General features: G+C 39.1%; 1 protein-coding gene across 1 annotated transcript in view; it reads left to right on the top strand.

Annotated features, from left to right (window-relative positions):
- LOC108784954 (docking protein 6) overlaps positions 1-27,222 on the top strand; it is a 322,423-nt gene that overhangs the window by 177,344 nt on the left and 117,857 nt on the right. The window contains exon 5 of the mRNA XM_018553907.1: positions 4,684-4,873. Coding sequence (XP_018409409.1) covers positions 4,684-4,873 — 190 coding nt within the window. The remainder of the gene's footprint in view (positions 1-4,683; positions 4,874-27,222) is intronic.

Below are 27,222 nucleotides of genomic sequence, written 5' to 3'. Positions count from 1 at the left end.
TGTGTGTGCGCGTGCGTGTGTGTAAAATTTACCTCAGACTTCCGTTATAAGCTGTTCTTTCCTCCTTTCATCATGCAGCATTTGAGTGATAGCATTGTTTTTATCTTTGTTGATTTAGATGGTTCTTCGCAGAACAGTCTCAGAGTACTTGCTGAATATTTAATGGGATAGTATTTGCAGCTTGTGCTGCAGTTGGAACATGTTTGTCAGCTGTGTGGATGATAAAACCAATGACAATCCTTAAGCAATTTAACAATCACATTTCTCATGCTACTCTATTGATTATTCTAATAATTCTTAGAAGCTATTTCCTATGGTGTCTGTTTTATTATTATATTGCAGGGTTTGGAACATAATTAACCATTAGAGGGAAGAAATATTGCTTTATCACTACTTGTGGATATTTTTTATAGAGCTGCAGCTAACGATTATTTTCAAAATCGATTAGTTAGCCGATTATTAGGTTCGATTAATCGGTTAATCGGATAAACAATAAAATAAAGTTTAAAAAAAGGCTCCAGTGATGGGACTATTAGTTTGTATTGAGGTTGTAGTCCATCACAGGAGCAAGCTTGGAGCGGTGGAAGTAAAAAAGAAAGATAGTGTGGTGTGCAATATAGTGAAATGGAAAGTGTAAAATTATACAGCAATGAATGCAGAATACCACCAGCTATAGAGGAATACAACAAATCCCAGCAATAGTACATAATAGCTGGAGGCATTCTGCATTGCGCTGTATAATGTACTATTACTGGGTTTTGTCGTCCTCTATAGCTGGTGGTATTCAGCATTGCACCACTGTATAATGTATTATTGCTGGTATTTGTAGTCCTCTATACAGCGCAATGCAGAATATCACCAGCTATAGAGGAGTACAACAAATCCCAGCAATAGTACATTATAGCGTGCAATGCAGAATATCACCAGCTATAGAAGAGTACAACAAATCCCAGCAATACATTATACATACAGTGTATAATGTATTGCTGGGATTTGTATTCCTATGTATAATATACAGCACAATGTACCATCAGCTATAGAGGAATACAAATCCCAGCAATACATTATAGAGTACCATGTGTGGGAAAGTGCATGCTTACCTGAGCAGTCTTCCAGCAACTTGCTTCTGAGATCGGGCCTGTCTATCGGCGGCTGTCATCCCCCCACACCTGCTCCTCCTTACTACATCTCCCCGCGTCCCTGTGCCGATCGTGGATGTGGGTGGGCGGTGAGTGTGCGGCGTGTGGAGCATGGATGCGGGCGGGTCTGGCAGCGGCGAGCGTGAGGTGGGGAGGAGGTACGGCGCACAGCGTGTGGAGCTGTGAACAGGGCCAACTGATCGGAAGCCGATTAATCGATTATTGAAAAAGTTGACAACTTTTTCAATAATCGATTATAATCGATTATGTCGATTAGTTGTTGCAGCCCTAATTTTTTAACACTGCTGGCAAGCACCAAGAGAATCAATTAAAAAATAATATCTTATGAATACTCTTCTTCACTTCTGGTCGGTCATTCACTCGGCTGCCCTCGGCAGCATAGTGAATAGACCCCAATAATGTTACATTTTCTATAGAATACCTTTTCATTTTTCTGTCACCCAAATTCACAATGGGAATTAAATGTATTCATCATCTTAACCCTTTTGGCAGTTGCTTATATCAACGGTTTAGAGCATGACTGACCAGGAACGGTGTTCCTATCAGGAAAGTGAGCATTTTCTTTCAGTTGGTGCTTGCATTAAATGGTGCTCATATTTCCTCAGGTGCTGATTTTGCCTGATATGGACACATTTCACTGAGACTTTCCCTTTGTGAAGAGTAGTTGGAAATTCTGGTTTGGCATTATTAACACCTAGGGCACAGCATATAGTTGGCCTACTACAATACAGCATGATGGTTCCAGAAAGGGGCAAAGAAACATGCTCATGGTGTGGAGTAGATCATGTCACTGCTGTCCTTTGGCATACAACAACACAACATAATGGTTCCAGAAAGGGGTTCAGCAACATGCTCATGGTGTTGAGTATATCATGTCACTGTTCCCCTTTTAGTCGACTACAATATACATAATGGTTCCAGAAAGGGGTGAAGAAACATGCTCATGGTGTTGAGTAGATCATGTCACAGCTTCTCTTTTGGCCTACAACAATACAGTTTAATGGTTCCAGAAAGGGGTTCAGAAACATGCTCATGGTGTTGAGTATAAAATGTCACTGCTTCTCTTTTGGGCTACTACAATGCAGCATAATGGTTTCATAAAGGCATGAAGAAACATGAGTGTTGAGTATATGGGGGTGATTTACTGACCTAAACACACACACACACACCAGGTGTGTGTGATTTTCACACAGCAAAACGTATTTATCAACCAAAAGGTCTCTAAAAGCATATTTCCACTAATGCCATATATGGGAAAATCATGCACATGATGCATATATAATGCTGCTTCACAGTTTAGACAAAAATGGTTAGCTCATGCATTTACATTCCTTGCATTCATCAACGCAAGCAACTAAACATAGAGCTAATTTACCCAACATCACCTTGGAATTCATTCAGGGCTTTGCACAACACACTTGCTGGGTGTGTACACATTACAAAGGTGTTTAGATTCCACCCATAGATCATGCTGGGAGGGAACACACTGCAGAGGTGTATACACATTCGTGGTGTGTTTATAAGGTTAGTAAATCAACCGCCATGAGTCAAAAACTGTTATTGCCCTATAAGTTTTATATATGTACCATAAAAGGTAACATGGTCCTCTAGTTGCACTGGCACATAGCCTACATATCCTGTAATATAAACAACTATCAATACATTTTGATTCCCCTGGTACCTGAAGCTATTCTGTACATGCATAAAGAACCACTGTCATAAACATTGTTATAACTATATGTGGTAACTATATGCATTTCATACTGGCAATGACAGAATTCAGTATATGAATTCCTTTTTTTATTTCACCTGTCTTTTCTCATATTTGTCTCCACATTTACCTGCAGGCCAAATTGTCCAGCAAAAGTGACATTGACAGGGTTTGGAACAAACTATAAAACTACCAGTACTTTTTATAAAGGTCACATTTTATTCACATGGTTTACAATTTCTTTTATTAAAAAACAACCGGTGCTGCAAACGTTTAGCTCCCCCCCCCCGCAGGCAGTATCAGTTTTTTTAACCAGTATCAACAACATTGTTTCTGAACACTTTGGGCCGCAGGTACATTATAGAAAAATATGAATAAAGACACATGTCAGCAAAAAGCTATTTAAAAATCACCATTACACATAATAACCCAGTATTAAGTTTCTTTTTGTGATACTGGTCCTTCCTAGTTTATTTTATGGATTAACTTAATATTGATGCAGGCATCAGAATGCAATCATTTTTGCTATGTTGGTCTTTCAAGGTCTAATTGCATTTCGTAACCCAATATTAATGCAGATATCAGACTTTAAACCTTTTTGCAGTACTGGTCCTTTAAGGGCTCATACCTACTAACACAAGTTGCTCAAGAGCATCCAGCATCCTTGTCACTCACAGCATTTCCCTGGTACTCCATGTCCTCTCCATAAACTGAAGGCAAAGCCATGCCCACTGGAAACGGTGTTGAATACTGAGTTATTCAACTTTGCCCCATGTTTGAAGGGAGCTCAATGGGCAATTTAAATATTAACAGGGTTATTCACTAAGCTGCCAGAGGCAGCCAAGTGAATAACTGAGCCGTAGTGGTGTGCCGAACAACGTTTGGCTACTCACTACGGCTCATTACAGCTGATTTCAGCCACACATCGGCTGAAATCAGCCGTACATCAGCTCCCTTCGGCTGCAATTCAGTCAGAGCATGTTCTGCTGAGCCGAAGAGCAGAAAGAATTTGACTCAGCTAATCCAACATCTGGATTGGCTGAGCCAAAACTTTGCGAATAGACCCCAAAGTCCTTAGAAAGCAGCCATACTTTGTTAGAATACATTTAACCAGGCCTGTACAGTACATTTTAATCTTAAGACGCGCTTTGCAAATCTACTTTCATTTAGTAAAGTTTAGCTTGAGATGTTAGTGATAAAAAAACCTTTAAGTAGATATAATCCCTAAAAGATCGGCATTTTAATATTTGTAACTCAAATACTGATATTACTTTTTTCAACTTTTGTTACATCTCAGTTTTGCTGGTCCCCTGCAGCCTATTTGCAGCCACTACATGTCTACATGCATGTGCTCCAGCAAAAGCTTCATGGCATTTCTCAGGGCGGGTTTTCTAATGGTGGCAACAGAGAATCAGGCTTGCTTAATTTGTATTGAAAGGGCCACAAGTGGTCATTGGAATTCCATTAGACATGGCAATAACAATGGAGCGGGGGCCACAAAATAATAGGAAGTTCCTAAACAAGGACCTTCATTGCTGGATTATTTTAATGAAAGCTGCAGATTTAAAATATTCAAATCATTTTTGAAATTATATTAATATGATAACGTTTATATGATACAGTATTTTAGTGACTGGGTTTACATATACTTGTAACTAAAAAAATACAGTACTTAAACTTATGTAGACAAAACAATATGTCATAATGCAATTAAACATAGTCCTGTTTACACTGTACAATGCATTTAGATGAAAAATTGCTAAAATTTCCAAAGCATAGTTTAATGTTTTTCATTTCTTTTACTCCATTTAGAACGGTTCAATGTGTATCTCATGCCCACACCAAATTTAGACATCTATGGAGAGTGCACAATGCAGATCACACATGAAAATATCTACCTGTGGGATATTCACAACGCAAAAGTAAAGCTAGTAATGTGGCCTCTAAGCTCTTTAAGAAGATATGGCAGAGACTCAACATGGTTTACTTTTGAGTCCGGAAGGTAAGAAGGCATTTTTGTTTTCAATCTTATTTTAACATGCAAGACTTTTTTTGATAATTGCTTAAATGAACCAATTACTAAATAGATAGAAATACATCATAATATTAAGCACAGGTATATAAAGCAGACCTAGCATCAGATGTATTTTTTATGTTACATGAAGGCATGCTATGTAATGTGTTTCTCTAACACTAAGGACCCTGTTCACACCATTGATCGCACAATACTATGGGGGGAATTTATCAAAACTGGAGCAGTTGCCCATGGCAACCAATCAGCATCTCTCTTCAGTTTGCTCAGTTGAGATTTTAAAATGAGAGATAGAAGCTGATTGGTTGCAGTGCAAATCTGCTCCAGATTTTGTCTTCTCCAGTTTTGATAAATTCCCCTCAGTGTGTTTAGTGCTGCACTGCAACGCACGGCCACCGGGAGATGAATGGTAATGCAACACACCTAGTGCACCATACTGCAGGCTAGGCGTGTTGTCTGATAACCTGTGCTGAATGCACGGTGTTGTGCAATTAACGTTACGTTATGGTGTTACGGCCCTTGGGTATTTTTATACCAGTATTCCCCTTGACAATGCTTTCCTCTATCAACATCCTTTTTTTGGTATCTTGCAGAACCATCATCTTCATCCTGGACTAAATGTGCCCATAACCATTAGATGACATTAGGCCGAAATCACAAAGTTACAACACCAGAATGAAGTTCTTATTTTTGAAAATGTTAAACATTTTAATTTGAGTCCAATAATATTTCAAAATTATAGTCACATGATTCAAAATAATGATCATTATGCTTGTGAGAGCTCTGTTTTCTTGATCTCACTTTTTCTGACCAGATTTGGTGTTGATTCAATGTCTATGGAGTAGTATCGAATTAGCGTTCTAGAGGAGCAAAGTAATCAGGCATGCCAGAAAACATTACTCAATTGATGTGGTTTTCCTACTTGGACTGTCTTCCACTCCTTCCTCTTTTGCCCTAAACAGGAGGTCTCTTGGGTCTGAGCAATCCTGTTCAGTGCAGAAACAAGCCACAAAGACATTGTGAGATGGTCATATCATTTCACAGTTTTTCCAATATTCTCCTCCCAGGAAGAACTTGAGACACCATGCCTAGAATCTGTCACTTGACTGTTACATGTCAGGAATGTTTTCAAGTAAATTTGTGTAATTTCTGAAAGGTTTGCAAATGAGAGTGATAGCTAGGAAAGGATCTTGGGGGTGTAAGAAAACATGTTAATTTAATCTGTTGTTATGAATGAAAACTGAACTAGACCCTTAGTATTATTGGTATCATTAGTAAAAAATGTTTGTTTGTTTTTTGCAAGAGTGCTGTGACATGAATTAAATGTCTGAATCTAAAGATGGAACATGATGGAGCCTGAAATATTTTGTAAAAGCGGAGCATTTTACAAAAACATATGCCAGCGATGTGAATGTTTATAAGTAAACCTCTGTTCATTTAAAAGAAAGATGGTTCTTTGGTAAAAAGAATTATCACTTGTCATAAACAAGCTTTAGTAGTGACTTATATATGACATTCCGTTTGCCTGGTAAAATTGCTGACTCTTCTAAATGCAATTTAACCAAATTGCCTTTGATATTGTTCTAATCACACACAATCCACTTCCATGCTGCCATGAAGTTTGGGACAGGTATTGTTCCCAAATCATCTTTTGTCTTTGACTTTTGTTTGTTTTTGAAGTAAGATTTTTAATCTTTATTTTCGCTTTAATCATTTTATTTTATTTTATAGCTAGTTATTGATAAAAATTGATAACATAAATTGCATGTAGTATTTTCAGCTGGTCGGTGAAGCAAATACTTAATTTAATTTAGAAATTAATTTTGGATTAAAAAAAATAACAAATTTCTCCTTCTCTAATGTCACTTTGCTCCAATGAACGAATTAACAAAATGAATAAGAAACGAAAAGGAAACGAACGTTCGACCGAACTACCACTAATGAATTTCAGAAATGGAAATTCAGATTCGTTTGCATTTGTTATATCTGTAATTCGGAATTCGGATACATCCGAATGTCCGTATTTCCGAAAATTCGTCCGAATTTCGATTCGGAACGAAACGAATCGCACATGTCTAAAATATATACTCATTTACAAACCTTTTGTTTTAAAAAATACATTGTATTATGAACTTCATGTGCATATGAACCAAAACTTTTACTTTTTTTTAAAGTAGTGAGGGTAGAACCCCTGTTAGGTTTTTATTACTTAGATACAGTCTAACAAATGCACCAAACAAATGTTCAATAGTGCAATGTTTTTGTTTAGAATTTTGACTGTGCGTAAATGAGATCAAATAAGAGAATACCAGAGAATCTCTCCAATGGGACACAGATGGCAAAAAAATCTGATAAGAGTTTTATCTATTACATGCTGTATCCAGGAATAGAAAAAAACGTTTTGGCTTTAGATATACTTCAATGCCAAAAATAAGGCTTTTATTCAAGTTAAAATGTTTCTTAAGTTGAAAAAATTTTAATTTCCTAAAATAATGATCAAATTGTTTTAAAACTAAGAATTATAATTTGTTTAGTTCTTTTTCACAATATTAAAGCAGCAATAATGTGTCATTAGTGGGGTGATGTCAGTTTCCTGTGCCACTCTTAATATTCCTCTATGTCTTCTCTGTTAACGTCTCAAGTTCTGCTTCAAAAGGTTCTACAACTGCTGCTTGTTGCACCTTATTGGCATACATTTCATGGTGGCAGCCTGTTATTTGATATGTGTTATCTTTTTTTTAAATTGATTTCATTACCAGTGAAGAAACTGTAGCTACAATGGGTAAACAAGCTAGCCCACAGTAGATTTTCGGATTTTCCTGTATTCCAGCAAGCTAAGCTGGAAACATAAAATGTAGAATCAATTTTAGGCATGTGCCTTTATGATATGCTTAGTCTGCATGAACATGTTATAACCAAGCTATAAGCAGAATGATCTCATAGGTCAAAAATACATACTAGATAATAAATGCTATGCAAAGTACTGCATTGTGATGTGAAATTTGGCAGACAAGTGCTTTTGAACTCAGGATAGCATGATTCTTCAGCACTCAGAATCCCCCTTTTATGTAATGTATTTTATAGAAAAGCACAAGACAGTGCCAAATCTCCTATGGCATGGGTAACACACACATTTAATTACATACATTATACTGCTCAGATGAATATTCCTTTTTGGGGGGCAGCACAAGTAGGAGTTTCTCTGTAAACTATGGGGTCTATTCACTAAGCTGCCGTAGGCAGCCGAGTGAAAGAACGACCTTAAGTGAAGTGAGCCGAACGCTGTTCGGCTATACACTTCAGGCTGGTATGGCTGATCTCAGCCGTATATCGGCTGAAATCAGCCGTACATCGCGTGGCTTCACGTGGCTTCGGGTCGGCCGAACATGCTCAGCATGTCCGGCCGACCCGAAGTGCAGAAGGAGTTCAACTCAGCCGATCCAACATCTGGATCGGCTAAGCCGAACCTGCGGCACGCTACTCGATGCTGTTCGGTCTATTCTTATAGATGCCGAACAGCAGTGAGTGAGTAGCCGAATGCCGGAGCCGTGTCAGAATATAAAAAATTAAATAAAAAAAATGTTTGCCCATAGGATTGCATTGCTAGATTCCTATTGGCTATTTCAATTTGCAATAGCCAATAGTAAACTGGCATTGCACCCACCCTCTGCTGCAGTTCTCCATCAGGTCCATCAGCAGAGAACGGGTGCAATGCTAGTTTACTATTGGCTATTGCAAATTTAAATAGCCAATAGGAATCTTGCAATGCAATCCTATGGGCAATTTTATTTTTCTATTCTGACACGGCTCCGTGTCAGAATAAAGAAAGAAAAAAGAAAAATCAGTGTATCTATCCTTGGCGGCCGGGAGCGGGGAGACTCCCGGAGCGCCCGGGAGAGTTTGCTGTCTGGAGATCAGTGTCCCTGGTTAGTTGGTAACCAGGGACGCTGATCTCTCTGCAAGATCACGGCTAGCTCCGCCCAGCTGTCAGAAGCAGGCTGTCGCTCGGCCAGCTTCGGCTTTCAGCGCGGCTCAGCCGAGCCGAGGCATATGCGTTCTGCTCGACTGAGCCGCTCGGCTAAGTTCGGGAGCTGTACATGAAAAGCTATTGTGAATAGCCAGTACAGCAGCCCTATGGTTCTACTGAACCGAAGGGGTCCTGGGGCCGAAGCTAGCTGAAGGATCGGCCAAAGCTATGGCTGCTTCGTGAATAGACCCCATAATGTACACAATGGCATGCACAGTGGAGGGCTGGACTTTGGAGAGTTGGTCTGCATGGCATCTGAGGTGGGGGGGTGCATTTACTACTTATGTGGAAAGGGGAAAACATTTCCAGCTTTTTTCTTAAACGTAAAGTTGAATCTTATGTCTAAGCCTGGAAAAAGTAGGTCAACTGTACCCTGCTCCCAAGAATTACCCATTTTCTGAGGCACCCTTCAGAAACACTTGGATGTCACTGCTAGCTCTGCCCAATTGTTTATATTTTGACGGCATCTGTCAGATTCTTCATTCAGCGGTGGGAGTTCATCGAGTGTGGTTGGGTCAGCAGTCTTAATTTTTTTTTAAAGTTTTTATTTTATTTTGCCGAGTCATCGTCAACATGGACAACTCTGGATCACGATTACGTCGTCGGATCATTTTTTTTGTTTTTTTTAATAAAGGTCTTGTCAAAAATTCTTTGTTGTGTTTTTATTTCAATTAAAATATTTTTTATTAAGGTCTGGTCTTTTCATTTATCTTTTATTTAACCCTTTAGTGAATGGGTGGGGGTACAAGTACCCCTTAATAATTCACAAGGGGAAGGCCGTATCTGGGTGCCCCTTTATTAAAGGGGTACTTCAATGCAAATAAGCCCCCCTGCCTACAGACCCCCACAACCAACACCCCCAGGGCTTGTGGGGAAGAGGCCCTTGTCCCCATCAGCATGGGGACAAGGTGTTTTTCCAGGGGTGACCCTGGAAAAGCACCCTCCCAGTGCAGAGGGCATTTGGCATGGTATGGCAGGAAGGGGGGTGCTTGCTCATCCCCCTTTCCTACCCTGCCAGGTCTGGGGAGTTTAAGGGGGCACCCCATGTTTTCCCCCAATTTTTGGGGGTGGGGTTCCTCCTTGAAATTCTTACCAGACCGCTCAGCAGCATTTACCTATTCACTCACTGCTGTTCGGCTCCTATGAGAATAGGGGCAGACAGCAGCGAGTGAACTGCTAGAGCTTTGGCTCAGCTGATCCAGATGTTGGATAGGCTGAGTGGAACGGCTGGCATGTTCGACTGACTGAAGTCAGCCAATGTACAGCTGGTTTTAGCCAATGTACGGGTGAAATTAGCCGTACAGAGTCAATGTGAATAGCCGAACACCATTCGGCTCAGTTCACTTTGGCTCGGTTATTCCCTCGGCTACCTTCGGCAGCTTAGTGAATAACCCTCTTGGTTACACATATATGGAGTGTGAGAAGGAGGTTGCACACATGGAATCATGCTGAAGATACACATAGTGTAAAGAGCCTTATAAATCTGGCTCAAAGATTTATACAAAACTATTATTGTTAAACTGAATGCACTTTCAGCCTTTTGCACAGATGCAATGCTTCTTGGATGGTAGATGTTGCTCTTTACAAGTATTAGTGTATTGTTATTGTACAAGAACATTACATTGAGATGCAAGTTTAGCAAAAATGTTGCAGTAAAAACAATTTGTTATAGTGCATAATCCAGTGGTCCCACAATGCTGTTCAGGCAGCCATTTAAAGGAGAACTATGGGGTTAAGGCTTTCCCCCATAGTTCTCCTCAGGGTAACGGGAGGACACAAACTAGCGTCCTCCCGTCACCCTAGGCTCAGTATACCGCGAGCTGTAGCTCACGGTATACTGAGACACCGCAGTATACCGCGAGCTGCTGCTCGCGGTATACTGAGACGCTGCCGCTGAAGCGGATCCCGACAATTATGCCGGGATGCGCCCAGCTGCGTGACTGACAGCTGGCTCTGCCTATCCAGAGGCAGAGCCAGCTGTACCCGCCCCGTCCCCCGTCCGTTCTGCCAGTCAGCGATGGCGGATAGGAGCAGGGAGGGGGGAATCGAGCCCCTCCCCTGTCACGGCAGAGAGCCGTGACAGGATCAAGAGGTGAGCGAACGCCGGTATGTGTTCGCTCACCTCCAGATCTACTGAGCCGACCTGTGACAATCCCATTGTCACAGGTCGGCTAGAACTATGAGGTGAGTGAAAAGCACTCTCCTCATAGTTCTCCTTTAAGCTTAGTTAATTTAGGCCAATACTTCAACAGCAGATAGGGATGTTGGGTAAGCAAAACAGCCAATACGTTTTTGTTGTTATATCATCAGTCAATTTATGTCATCAATTGTTTGCTACTGCATAAGGTTTGTGTACAATACATTACTATATGATTTCATGAAGAAATAGGAGGCTTGAAGAGGATGAGTGCTTTCTTATAATGTGTGCAAAAATTAATTTGACCTATTTTAATCATAATTTACTTTTGAAAAACAAATAACTGGTTTATTTCTTCCTCTGTTGATTACAATGCATACTTATATTTTCTTGTCAAGTTCAGTTTATTAAGGCGGACTATAACTTTCAAATCTGCTCTGAAGGCTCATCCTGGATATACTCTATATTGTCTATGCTGATACCAGGAAAGAATGTATTAATTTTTATGACACATATTTCTGGTTCGATGTACCAGATATTTTGATAAGGCTTACTATAGTGCTCAATAGTTACAATAAGGAGTAGCTGTATGTACAATGCAATCAAGCTTTCATATTTCAATTTATTCAAGTAGAATCAGTTGTTAAAGTCCACTGTTTCAGTTTTGTTTTAAGTTTATGTAAAGCCAAAACCTAGTTTTTGTTTAGTTTTGAATAGAATGGGGAAGAGTTTGAAGCAAGGTCTGATTTTATATACAGCTACTTCACCTTTTCTGTTAATAATAGTGACCATTGTCTTTGGTAGAGAATGTGATGGGAAACCCAACATTTCTAATTTGTCACATGAACAGGAGGTGAGGGGAAATATTGCAATGGACAAACCTCTTCTGGTGGCACCATCTTGGTCATTGTGTGGTTGTTACAACTCCTATATTTTTGAAGAAGTATAGGAAGTTATTGTTACAAACAGGAACTTTGCTTGAACTTTGTTAGTTGCATTCAAAATTATATTGCTAGTCTTAAAACAAGGAAGCATGGAGGGAAAGAAAATTGATTTTAAATGATTTTGACACCAAGAAAGCTTACAAATAGAAAGCAGCAAAATACTGTATTGGCCAGGGAATTAGAAAAGGGAATTGATGAAAGTCAAAGCCACTGTGATGTTTATCTTAAGATAGAGAACTTTTCTATAATCTAGACTTTTCTCATCTAGAAGAGAACTTTTCAGAATGTTCGCCGAAAGGACATGCGGATCAAACCTGAGCAAGTTGGCAAATAGAAAAAATAAAAAATATATATATATATATCTTTATACACACACACACACACACACACACACAAATATTACACATACACATACATACATTGGCCACTCATATGTATTCCTTACCTATGCTGGCCCTGCTTCCACTTTGCAAAGTTAAAGAACTCTTTTGCTTTACTGCTTATCACACTTCAAGTCTCTGAGGTTGATTTACTAAAGGGGTAGAGACTGTTCACATAGTAAGGTAAATGTTCGCTTTGGAAAAGTGAATATTTACATTACCTGAGCAAGTATGCAAATAGAAAAAATAAAAAATATATATATATATATCTTTATACACACACACACACACACACACACACAAATATTACACATACACATACATACATTGGCCACTCATATGTATTCCTTACCTATGCTGGCCCTGCTTCCACTTTGCAAAGTTAAAGAACTCTTTTGCTTTACTGCTTATCACACTTCAAGTCTCTGAGGTTGATTTACTAAAGGGGTAGAGACTGTTCACATAGTAAGGTAAATGTTCGCTTTGGAAAAGTGAATATTTACATATTACATAAATATGTTTTCACTGATTTCTGATAACTCACATGTAAGGAAAACTGAAATAAACAGAGTTTAACCTTATTCACTTTGCTAAATTTACTTTCACTTTAGATGTACAGTGTCTTTTCTTTTAGACTAATGCAACAACATGTACAGACTCTATGTCAAAAAATAATAATAATGGTTTGGAGTCTCTGGTGCTCAAAGACTAAATCAATACTATGCTGTACAGGCCTGTACAGCAGACTCTACAAGCCATTGATGGGAAATTATCCATACTGTATACAGATAACACCAAAAAGCTGCTTCTCACTTCCCATTTATTTTATAAAAGAACATGTTTTGAAGACCATGGCAAATACCCCCTAACAATCTCCCATTCCCTTCTCTCTGAAGGGCAGGATAAATGTAAACTTCTATAGAGAATATCACACTTATGTAAAATATCTCTCTATGGCATGTTGAAGCTCACGTACATTATTCCTGAAATGTGGTTCAAACATAGCAAGCCATTTTTCACAAAGATATGTATGCAAATTAAAAATAATGTATGCAAACATAGGAATCCACAGCTAATGCACCTTCAGGTTGGATTCAAAGGTATTTTTAAATGATATACTGTATGTACTTTAGTGTTTTACATCCAATAAGCAAGTTTAAATCATTCATAGGGCAAAAACATGTGGATCATTCAAGATTATTCACATGGAGTAAAACAGGCATGCAGACTTCTGCTCACCAGTGTGCAGTGGTGGTTAGGCTGAAGTGAGTCACATGGCAAGATATATGGCTTTATGAGACCTCATAGATATCCCAGATGTTTCCGTAAAGGACACGGCAGTCCTACTGTGCTGTACCTGCCAAAATGTGCCCTGCCAATAATGTCTCCATCAAGAAGAAACAATTTATTAAAGTAAGGTGTATAGTGTTGAAAATAAATGAGTTGCTTTCATATAGGACATACAGCCATACTGTGCTAGTATCTACCACTTGTTCCTAAAATGTATAGAGTATATAGAGTGCAATGTCCAGAAACAACTTTACCTCCCAATGATAATATACATTTTCTACATTTGTATGTACATGATATGGCCAGTGTCTCAGAGTTACATGCATATGCTGTAGTAAATAATATGCTTCAGTGTCCAAACATCTGCCAATATAAGCTGCCATCATCCATCATAGTCCACAACACATGGCATACAGAGATATGAACATGATTGTTTTCAAAAATTATGGCTGGCAATAGTCTCAAAAATTGTCATCAAGGCATTAAACTTATTTATACAGTAAATAGGAAGGTAGAAATAAGTTCAACTGGCTAGTGCAATGCCAGGACTAAACCACTGCAGGTAGTGCATAGCAGCAACTTCTCTCCAAGTGCAAGTACCGTATTTGCCGGCGTATAATGCGACTGGGTGTATAAGACGACCCCCTACTTTTCCACTTAAAACATAGGTTTTGGGCTATACTTGTCATATAAGACTACCCCACTTCCAAGGCAACGCCATTTAAAAACATCATGGATGAATGTGCGGTAATACTGTATTACGGTAGCTTTAGCTACATACAGTATACCGCGCTGAGCCAATCACGGCGAGCGATGTATTCTATTAATGAATACAAAGCCAGCTTGGATTGGCAGAGGTTGTGTACATCGCTCGCCTTAATTGGCTCAGCGTGGTATACTGTATGTAGCCAAAGCTACTGTACATACAGTATTACCGCACATCCAGCGGACAGATTAGGGACGTTCGTTTTAGGCCAGCTTGGCCCAAACGAACTAAAGGTATACATTGTATACCTCGCGTATAAGACGACCCCCGATTTTCAGGGGGTGTTTTTAAGTATAAAAAGTAGTCTTATACGCCAGCAAATACAGTATTTCAAGTCTTAAAAAACTTGATCCCATCTGTAAGCTATTTTACAGTATGTCAGATAAAAATGACATTAATGCTGGATTTGTTTAGCTCAATCCTGGCCTTAATCTTAAGCAAGATTTCATTGGACTGACTTCCTACTAACAAAACCTCATGCAAAATATGGTCCAGTCTTAGGTCTCTACACACTAGGAAGCCAGCAACAAATGACCCACAACAACATTAAAAACAATATACACATAATACATATAAATCAGCAGAAATGTGAACATGTGTGTGCAAACTCAAACTCACATGTGTTTGCCCTCAGGCAATGGAGAAAGAAGAGAGAAAAAAGAACATATGTGCAAGCAAAATTAACATTCATTATATTTACAAATCAATGTCACATCTATAATTAAGACCATGTGGCATTTTGGTTTGCAATTTAAAAATCCAAAATGCTTCCCAACGTAGATGGAGATATCAAAAGTCCACCAAATGCTGGGAAAACGCTTATCTTTGTCAGAACCACCGCGACATGGTGTGTCTCGAATATATTCGATTTTGCTGGAACTATTCTCCCAAACATTTCCACAGTATCTTACGCAATGGGAAAGGGAATTGCAAGTAACATGGACCGACTTGCAAAAGCAAGGTATATTACGTGCCAACTCCAGTTTATCCATTAGCACCTTGGTTACTGATACAACATTTTGCTTTTTGGCAAGATGGTATTATACACGGGACCGAGTACATGCAATGCATTCCCTAAGCGTAGCTACTTGCTGGAGGGGATGTGCGGCTATTGGCTCCTATTTACATATTTGGTGGTCTTGTCCTCGGATTAGGCCATTATGGAAACAGATTGTTCAAAGTGTTGAGAAAATTACTAACATCTCTCTACCCTTGGAACCATCAATATGCCTCCTTCATGTCACTGCAATTCCACTGTCTACATATAAAAAATTGTTGATACCCACTCTCTTGAACGCAGCTAGGGCTTTAATTCCTTTACATTGGAAAACAGCTGATGTCCGTACTTTGAGGAAATGGTTTAACAGAGTGGATTATTATAGACGGATGGAAGAATTGACTGCTATTAAATATGATAAATATGAAAGATGTAAAAATAAATAGTAGCCGTGGGTTGAGTTCCAACAAACGAGCCTGTACCTAAACAATGTGGCTCATTCTTGAAAAGTCTTCTGAGAAACCACTTGTCTTTTTGGGGAGTGGAGGTATTTATCTATTTATTTATTTATTTTCATTAGGATTTAGTCATTCAGGTTTATAATGAATTTTGAAGTCCACATTTGGTGGCAGCATATTGTATAAATGGGTGCCCACGCTCATACCCCTTCCTTTTTTTTTTTCCTTCTCTTCCCTCCCCCCTCCCTTTTTCCCCCCTCCTTTCCCTTTTTTCCTTCTCTTTCCCCTTATATGTAATTTCTTGTCTGTAGTCTATGAGTGGTTACCCATGTGGTGTAACATCAGGATGCTCTGATTCTCAATGGCGTTGGGAACCGGAACATTTGCTTACTCTGAAGCTTGATCTGTTTTGAAACAACTGGAATATTGGAGTCTAAGCTTCTTAGCTCTTTAAATGGGTTCCACTCGTCTCTCCCCTTGTACTTGTATTTATATTTATATGTTGTAAAATGTATTCATATGATTGTAATTGTTATTTGCTATGAAATGAATAAAATTTAAATATAAAAAAAAAATGCTGGGAACCCTCCAACTTGTCTATGCCATTGAACATGAATGGCTGCATATCTCCAACATGAGTATTCCAAAACTATCTGGGTACATTAGTATATTGTTTTACATTTCAGCATTGGCCCGCACACAAATGTTTAGTGATTATTTTCCTGAGTGGAAAAGCCTGTATAGCCCACATACTGTAGTTACATTTTGTGCAGACTATCACATGCACGACTTTATGAATGTTATATTTTAAAATAGATCTTATTTGTTTTCTTGTGGACATTACAGTACAGTATTGACCTCTGAATAAAGGTTGGACACTAAGCCAGCGAGTGGGGCCTTTGCATCATAATAGCTAAGGGGAAGCAATGAAACCAAAGTGGCAGCTCTCCTTCTTGAGAAATGGCAACTCCCCTGTAAAATCATGCATAACTGCTGATCAGCACATACAATAGGAAGGTTAATTTCACAATTTGAACCACGTTACTATTTTTCCTTAGACAATTTAGAAACAGGTGGGTTTTGTAGCTACCATCCTGATTTTTTTTTTGCATTACTTTTCCATGCGCCATTTAATAGAACCTCCCTGCTCTTAGAGCTGAGAACATCCTTTGTTCTGTCAATGGTCCATTGTGGATATTTCCTCTGGCAGAGAACAGTAGTAGTGGAAGACTTCCTTTGCTGGCTTTTGTGTTTACAAGTGACAGCAGCGAGTGGGTAAGCTGCCACAGTGGGTCCTGTACTGATGGGGGTCTAGATTGGGCTGGGCATCCCAATTTAACTGCCTATTGGTAGGTAAGGTAGGAAATCTTTCTTCCACCCACTGTCTCTTATCCCTGGGCCCCCACCTTGGTTTCCATAGCAGCTATATGGGCTGCTTTGGCGTTACATTTGCCAGTGATTACAATATATTTTAGGCTGAACTCCAGGCAAGCAGCTACATACACAGGACTAGAGTTATGCTTTGATTTGGTCATTTATTGATTTGGGGGAAAGCATCCAGTTGTAAAGCCTCTTTCTTAAATGTTTGGTGATCAATACATAATGATCTGACCATCAAATTATTTGATAAGCCCTATACACATTAACATGTAGATTCTCCTTCTGTAACAAATAGCCTATAACTGAAGGCTTTTTCACTTCTGTGATAGTGAGGAAAGATAAGCAATTGAGAGACATTTTTAACACAGCTCACATATTTCTGTATACATTATAGACGGTTACAGTTTACCCAGGGTAATATCATAGAGTTTGTAGACATACAGAATTGGTGTAATTTTGGCTTAATACTAATGCTAATGCCTTTGAATTAAAATAGCTTTAGGTTTTTGCAGCATTCAGCAATGTCGAAATGTGGCATACAAAATTCTCCCTCTCCTATAGATGTAGTATTCTGCTGTCTCTTTGCAATAAACTAAACTAATGGAAAATAAAGTTACTGTAAATGAATAATAAAGTATAATCTAAAAGCTGAAAGGGTAAAATGGACATACCAGATACTAAATGTGGCAATTAGCATTGTAATAGGCTTATAAGTCAATCTATCAGTATTTAGTCATCTTCAGCTGAATAAACAATCATTGTGGAATGTCACATTAACCTTCTGCCGATTACTTTATTGCAGGCATTTACAGTAACAATCCCCAGACAAGGTCTGTTGAATAAAAAAGCACTTAAAGTGTATGTAAACCCTAACAATGAAGTTCTCTCCTTTTCTCCCATTTGGTCTGTTCAACATACAATTTAAAGAATTTATTATATGTGTTTGATAGGTGCAAAAATAGCTGGTGAGTCTGAAATCTTGTGAGCTGAACTTCCTGTGCTTTTTGCTTGTGCAGCACTCTTATGAGTTACATTGTTTCTAGTTCTCTCTGTGGACTACACCTCCTCTATGTTATGGAGTAGAGGGAGGTGTTTTGTAGTGCTAACATACTTTCTGTCCTAGAGTGACAACTCTATAGATACAATACAGTGAGTGAACCTAGAACAGAAGTGCAGCCTAGATAAAAGGTATTAAGTACACCACATCCTAAGAAACAACTTGTTACACCAACTTATTTAAGTAAGCAATAGTGATGTGCCGAACACCCCCCTATTCGGTTCAAATTCGTACTTTAGAACATGGGAAAAGTTTGAATTCGAACTCTAACTCAATGCAAGACTATTGGGGTAAAACTTTGAAAATGAATTGACCCCATTTTGAAGGCTTATATGCAATTTAATGGCCATAAAAAGGGTATGGGGATTTGGGTACTGCCCTGGGGGATATGAATCAATGAATTTTTTTTTTTAAATACCGTTTTTAAAGGAGCAGTGATTGCAACATCACTTAAAGTGAAACAATAAAAATGAAAAATGCCTTTAAATATCATCCCCTTAAACTGCCTGTAAAGTGGCAAATCTGTGCAATGTATAGAAGCTGCTGCAGCAAAAATTACATTTGTAAAGAAAAGAATGACATTTAGAAAGAAAAAAAAAAGCGTGCGGTTCCCCTCCCAAACAATACCAGACCCTTTAGGTCTAGTAGGAATGTTAGGAGTGACCCTATTTTAAAAAAAAAGCGTGGGGTTCCCCCCAAAAGTCATACCAGACCCTTAAGGTCTGGTAGGAATTTTAGGAGGGACCCCATGTAAAAAAAAACACAAAAAAGTGTGTGAGGTTCCCCCTCAAAGTCATACCAGGCCCTTAAGCACGGGTACACATTTTAAGGAGGAACCCCACCCCCTAAAATTCCATACCAGACCGAGCACAGGCCTGGCAGCGTAAGAAAGGGGGGAGAGCGAGCACAACCCTGCAATACCAGGCCACATGCCCTTGCACTGGGAGGGTGCTTTTCCAGTGTCATCCTTGAAAAAGCACCTTGTCCCTGTGCCGATGGGGATAAGGGCCTCTTCCCCACAAGTCCAGGGGTGTTGGTTGTGGGGGTGCAGGCAGGGGACTTATTCACATCAGGGTACCCCTTTTGTATAAAGGGGCACCCAGGTGCTGCCCCCCCCTTGTGAATGAGTACCCCTACCCATTCACTAAAGCGTTAAATAAAATTGTAAAATTGTAAATGAAAAGACCAAACATAATTTCTGCGGTTTTAGTGTGTTTTCGGATTTTGGAGACTCGTTGCCTCCGAATCCGAAACAACAGAAAAATGTGTTTCCTTTGACGAAATGAACTAAAAAAAATTTCGTTTTTATTTGTTTAGTTTGGAAACAATTTTTTTTGTTGTGCACATGCCTATTGTCCACAACAATAAATAGACATAATAATTTTAAAAGACAACCCCTGACCAATCCACTCACGATGTACTCCCTACGCAGAACGGCATTTTGACAGATGCCGGCAACATATATATACAATTCGGCGGAGCTAGCGGTGACAGCTAGCTCCGCCCAACTGTTTACAGTTGCACGACATCTGACAGGTGAGCCATGATTTTGCAAAGTCTTCATGACTTTGCCCAATCATGGTTCTTACAGAGTACTTGGCCCTGATTGGGCAAAGTCCTGCACCTGACCTGTGCTTGAAATGTTCTTAGTCTGAAAAGTTAAAACAAATGCAGCAAACACATTTAAAGATTGGTAACCTACAATATATTATTTTTTCATAAGGTTTAGATACTCTTTTATACTACCGCTTATTAACTAACCCCTAACGCTTTTAAACCAACATGTGATTACACTTGGCTAAGTATTAGAACCATCACATGAGAGGAAAGGGAGGTGAATCCATACCTTCATGCCACATTTTCATTGCTTGCAACAGTTGCAAAGAGCAGCTAAAAGTGGCGTAAAGATGTCTATTTGTTGCTGGGAATAAGGCAAGTAATCAAAACCTGCATAGGCAAAGCACATGTTTGATTTACATATTGAATAGTGGGCAAAAATAGCACCGCAGTAATGATTAGGTATGATTTATCTGTAACATTTATAGCTGTATGCACTTTGTATTTTATGCATATGCAAGGGAAAATCTGTCTAATTTTAAAAGGACAATTATCAAACTGGCATAAGCCTGATTTCAAGTTACATTTAGGAAAATGCGAACATAATTTTATGCCTGTTGAGACTTCATTTTAACAGTCCAGTCATGTAGCCATTTCCCTTACACACACTTCAAGTTTGTACTCTGACAGATGTTGCTCTTTGAAGGATGCTTGCATTATATCAAACTATATTCATTCCAGTGTGTCACATAGGCCATTAAAACAAACAAATAATCAAAAAAATCCTCATCTTCCTTTTCCTTTTCTTCTGCAGAAATATTGTAATTAAACATGTCATTTTAAACTGCTTTGTCTACCTAGAATCCATTCAGTATAGATGAGAACACATTACCCGTGGTAGTTATTGAACCATGAAGATTGCTGACTTTGGAATAAATACTGAGAAGCAATACTTTGGAAATGCTCTCCTTTTATGTGACCCAAGGTTGATATATTAATTTTCTCAATAGAAGATACACAGATGCCAGGGTTATTTGAAGCTGAAAGTGCAAGTCTTGCTGCAGGCAGTACATCTGACAAATATCTTTCATTTGTTTGCCATTCTTCCGCGGGCCAGCTTGGTAGTTGCGAGAAATGTCGCAGTCAATTAACCTACATAGTGGAAAAATAAACTATTTCCTTTGGTTCATCCTCCTAATACATCGTAGAGTAAGAGTCATTTGAATGTCACTTGCAAAGACTGTGGCATTTATTGCTTAGTGTATGTGTTATTTTTATTCTAGCTTAAATTAATTTCCTATACTACCGCTTATCGTATGGTAATCCATATGTTTTGTATCCCTCTGAGCTAATTACTTAATGGGCCTTGTTAAAGCATAATGTCTTTTTATTAAACCTGGGAATAAAAATTCCTACAGCAAACATCCGCATTGCTGTTGGCAGTTTTCGTGTTTCTCTATGCTGTACAACTGCTGAAACACATTTGTAAACACATCTTTTAAAGGATGCATTATAATCTGCTACAAATTGGGACCACTTAAAAAGTTGTATCAATTTAATATACATATATTTAAAAAGATATATGTGATCATATTGGCAGTATTTTATACCTTGGTTAAGATGTATAATTTAGTAATAGAGTTGGCTCATACTACATTGCATATTTTGGAGCTTACAAATATATGCCACATTTGTAGGATAATCTAAGGGGCTCATTTATAAAGAGAGTGGATATTGTTATCCACTTCCTGTTGTGAAATTCCAGACCACATCCTGCATTTTATGGTTCAAACTCAGTGCAGAGCTTCATGTTCAAAAAAGAACATTGCTGTACTTTATAAATATGTGTTTGATTATAAGATGTCCAAATATCTTTCAATTGAGAGATCAATGCCCATTCATACTCACTCTCAACATCCCAACCAGACAACTGGTCTGTTTCTCAGGCTTGAGATATCTGCTGAGCTTTGAAATATCTGATAGCTCACTGACATTTCACACAACAAATAACACCATCTACTGGTATCTAGTTTTATATAGAGTAGGAAAAGATTAGAAACTTTCTATATTTCCCACGATGCGCCCAAGATTACAGGACCCATAGATGCGTATGATGTCACCCTACGCCAGCATTGGGTGTTGTCATTCGCCCTGCCTCCAAGATTGTGGCACACATGACGGTGGCCACCGCACATTTTTTCCTTAAATGTGCACCTTCAGATTTGGAAGTTCATAGTCTCTGAATTCAAAACAGCATAATGATTCATGTCATCAAACTAAAAGAATAAAAAGGTTTTTCCCTTTACATTCATTTCGACCAAAACAAATTGTTATGCTGTACACATGTCTACTTTCCACTTCCTTTCACGATGACCAACACTATAAAATGTAACCCTGTTTAAAATCTAGGCAAGTCAAACTGAACTCATGATATAAAAGCATAAGATTACCTTCAGTGAAAACCACATGGCAAAACACTAAGGGGGTTATGCACTAAGCTGCCAAAGGATTTAGCCGAACGTTCGGCTAATCCTTCAGCTGCAGAAACCCTTCAGTTTGGCTGAATTCACAATAGCCCACAATTTGGGTGATTCATAATAGCGCGTACAGCAGCCGAAGAGAGCCGAAGCACATAGCCGCGCCGAATTAACATGCTTCGGCTTGTTGGCACAGCCAAAGACTCAGCCAGAGTGGGGAGAACAGAAGTCCACTGCTCGCAAGTTTGTAAAAGATAGATTACAGAACTGCATGGGGACCCCCTCACAATTCATAACAGACCTTTTAGGTTTGGTAGGAATGTTAAGGGGGAAGCCTGATGTAAAACAAATGTGTGGGGTTCCCTTCAAATGTCATATCAGACCCCTAAAATTGTAAACTAGACCCTTACTCTGAGCACTGACCTGGCAGGGCAGGAAAGGGGGATGATGAGCGAGTGCCCCCCTGCCTGCACCATACCTAGCCCACATGCCCTCATCTGCATCTGGGTACCCCATTCATAAATGGGTCACTCTGATGCCATCCCTCCCTTGTGAATGAGTACGGGGTAGTTGTTACCCCTACTCATTCACCAAAGAGAAAAGTAAGAAGTAAAATAAACGCACAACACCTTTGAGAAAAATCCTTCCAATAACAAACACAGTTCTTGACAATTCCTTTACTGTAAACAAAAAAAATTGTCCAACTCTGTAATCAATGGTCAATCACGTTGTCCGGCGATGTAATCCAGGTTAATCATGAAGAACTATGCCTGCCAATGCGCCAAAAACAAAAAAGTCCTGCCACCTGCTGACCCGACAGCTTGCGCCAAACTCCTGCCACAAAAGACAGCTCCTGCCCAAATGTAAACAAATGGGTGGAAATATAAACAAATGGGTGGAGGGAGTCACGACGTCATGACTCACTCCGCTCATTTGTTTTCATGCCATAACAGCTCACTGACCTGAACCCTTACTCATTCACAAGGGGGCAGCATCTGGGTGCCCCCTTTATGAAAGGGGGTACCCAGATGAGCCCACCTGCCCACAACCCTGGCCCAGTGGAAGAGGCCTTTATCCTCACTGGGTACAAGGTGCTTTTCCAGCCCCCCCCAAAAAAGCACCCTTTCAATGCACAAGGCGTGTGTCCTGTTATGGTGCACTCACTCGTTCCCCCCTTCCTGCCCTGCCAGGCCTGTGCTTGGATTAAGGGTCTGGTTTAGAATCTTAGGGGGACCCCACATTTTTTCCCCTTCTTTGGGTGCTGAGGTCCCCCTTAAAATACCCACCAGACCTAAGGGGTCTGGTATAACGTTTGAGGGAAACCCTAAAAAAATGTGTTTTTGTTATTTTTTTTACATCGGGGGTTTCCCCTAACATTCCTATTAGACCTAAAGGGTCTGGCATGAATTGTGAGTGGGGCCGCATGGCATTTTTTTTGGTGTTTACATTGTCAGTTTTCATTCTGTTTGCTACCTTGGCAGCATTCAGCTATTCACTCTCTGCTTTTTTGGCCCCTTGAAGAATAGGGGTGAACAGTAGAGAAAGAAGTGCCGAACATTCACCTCAGCTGATAGAGATGTTGCATCAGCTGAGACAAACAGGCTCTTCGGGAAGAACCTGTTTGCTTCAGCTGATGCAACATCTTGATTGGCTGAGGTGAATGTTCGGCACTTCATTCTCTGCTGTCCACCCCTATTCTTCAAGGGGCCGAACAGCAGAGAGTGAGATGAAGTGAGCTGAATGCAGCCGATGTACAGCTCAGAATAGCCATACAGGGCTGCAGTGAATAGCCAAAGAGGCTTTGGCTGCCTTCCCTTCGGGTAGGTTATTCATTCATCTGCTTTGGCAGCTTAGTGAATAACCCCCTAAGTATATCCAAAGATATAAAGCTGACAAAACCTATATGCAAATATCAGCATTTCCAATGTTTCAATTTGGCCCTGTCCTCTCCAGTCTTTAAAGCCTCCCCTTTGGACAGTATTACTACTTTAATTTGATAATTGGCTTTATTGACCAGTAGGAAGGCTTGGAAGGCAGAAGCAAGGCCAAGCTTAATTTTTGTTATAAAGCTAAGATTTGGTGGTAAATTCAGCTGCCTATTTCTCTGTGTCTACTAATTTTGTGGACATGTGGTTCCCACTGAAGGTAACTTTTGCATAGTAGTTGCATGTATACTCAACTGCCTATTTCATGGGATCTGATACTTATCTGGTTCTCACTGAAGGTAACCTGTGCTTTTACATTTTTCATAACCTTTAGTTTAACTTGCCCAGGTTGGTAGAAGCCAATTTATTAACCATTTTGTACCTATTAAACCTAACTGACCATTTATCATTTCCTCTTTGCCTCACAATTCACAAATTGTAATTCTCCATTTCTTAAAGTGTTACTTCAACCTCAACATTTTATTTTAAACTTTTAATTTCCTATTGCTTTCCCATCCCATTTTAATTTCCATATTCTATATTGAAGCACATTAAAAAAAATCCATCTCTGTATCCTTTATATCTATCCAGTCAGTGTCACGTTTTCTATCCTCATTTATATACTTAAATAGTATGTTCATTTGCAGCTGTCAGCCTCTCTTTTATCTATTTCTTTAACTGACCCTTCACAATCTGGTCCTTGTTGTAATCATTTCCCAGAAATAGCCCTTATTAAATTACTCAATGGCTTGATCACTAGGATGTTCAAGGCACACTATTCCACATTCTTCTGCTGTCTATAGTTTTTCACTTAGATGATCATTCTCTAATAGACTAAACTCTATTTTCTTTGGGATTCAAGGTCATGCATTATTTCCTCCTGTATCACTGTCGGAACACTTTTCTATCTCTGATCCTTGACTTTACCCAATCACCTTCCCATCTATCAATATCCTCTTGTACTTGGACACATTCTTCTCAGTTTATACATGAGGATTTGTCATCTAATCTACTATTTTGGAATCTCATTTTAACTCTACATTGCTGATATTCCTTTTTATCTCTCGGCCTCCTACATCTCATTAGTACTGAAGCATAATCCTGATTCCAGTGCAGTTGCCATGTCCTAATTGTATAATGTGACCACTGTTCACATCAGTTTCTAGATTCCTCATGTTCATATTATGCCAGCTGACTGACAGAATCAGCATAACAATAAAAAAAGCATATATTTCAATTGTTTTAGCATATTATAATGTACTAGTGAAAAAATGAAGTATGTGAGTGAAATAATGTAATATGCTGTAATCCGTTAAAAGTTGAATAAATGACATGCCCATCATTAGGTAGATCTATTTCATTCTATCCATGTGTCATGTTTCTTGAATTGCACCACTGGCCACTTCCCAAGATGGTTTTTTTTTTTATGGCCCCAGATATGCTCAGCCCTTATATGTCACTCATCAGCTACCTCAAACAAACACAATTGTTATTGTTAATGCTAATACATAAATACTGTACTGCATACACATTTTTATTTAATGTAATATTGTGTATCAGTGGTGGTCATCTTACATGCTACAGGAGATAGTTAGAGACTCAGGCATGCTACAGAAAGATGGCTAGAGGCTACAAACATGCTACGGAGATGGCCAAAGACTACTGACATGCTACACGAGATGACCACAAACTTTATAAATGTTACAGGACTGGCTAGACACCATGGGCATGCTATAAAAGATGACCATAGACTGCAGACATTCTATAGATGTTGTTGGAGACTGAGGAGAGCTTAAACAGCCGTAGACTGCATACACATTACACAAGACTGCTATAGATCCCTGCTATTACTGTCCATTTACTAACCAATGTTGTGGAATGTGTACTACCTACACCCTCTTTAAAAAACAATTATGCCACATTTGATATTTCTCTCAGCAAATTCCATTACAAAAAGAGGAAAAAATCATAAAAAGAGAAAAGGGGCACAGCACAGTAAAAAAGTAAGATATTGTGAAACAAATAATCCAACTAATTTAAAGTGACACTGAACTCAGGAGTTAAATCTTAAAAATGCATTCAAGTACCTCAACTATTTACAAAACTGTATCTTATTTGTGCATCACTTTGCTGTGGATCCTTAAATCATCTCTGAGTTCATGCTGACACTGTCCTTCCTTGGAGGGTGGCTTCTTTTATTGCCCATGGTCCCTGTGTGTTGTAAAGTAGTCACCACTCCAAGCTCACTCCTGTGATGGACTACAATCTCACATTTAGTATACTCATTTGTATTGAGATTGTAGCCTATCACTGGAGTGAGCTTGGAGTGGTGGTTACTTTACAACACACACAGGGACCATGGGGAACAAATGTAGCCACCCTCCAGAAGGAAGGACTGGGTCAGCATTAATTCAGATATGGTTTGAGGATCTACAGCTGAGTGATACACAAATACGCTACATTTTTGTTAATAGTTAAGGTACCTGAATACATTTTTAAGATTTAACTCTTGAGTTTAATGTCACTTTAACTAATAGAATCCAGTCTATAGAGTATTTTTGCATTACTTGCTTGAATAAGCACCAAAATGCTGACTACTGTCTTAAGGGCCCCAGTAGCCACACAGTAAGTGCCAAAGGGCTGCAGGTTTGGCACCAGGGCTTTGTACAATGCTTATCTTGTAGCCCAATGACTGCATGTGGTATCAAAATTAAGCGTCATATTCCATAAAAGGTTTAATGTTTTAAAATGTTTTAATGAATTAAATTAAAAAATGATTTAAAATAAAAAATAAATAAAACATAAACTGTAAAAATAAAACAACGCAGTAAAAAATAGAGGGCTCAGAACAGTAATTCCCAAATAAATCTTTGTATTTTACAAGTTAGCTCTCCTGGGGGTACAGTTACTAAAAAGCAGTGGCT

This window comes from Nanorana parkeri, unplaced genomic scaffold, assembly GCF_000935625.1.
Source record: "Nanorana parkeri isolate BGI_ZX_2015 unplaced genomic scaffold, ASM93562v1 scaffold134, whole genome shotgun sequence".
NCBI lineage: Eukaryota > Metazoa > Chordata > Amphibia > Anura > Dicroglossidae > Nanorana > Nanorana parkeri.
The sequence above is the reverse complement of the archived record's forward strand: the minus strand, read 5'-3'. Positions and strand labels throughout refer to the sequence as shown.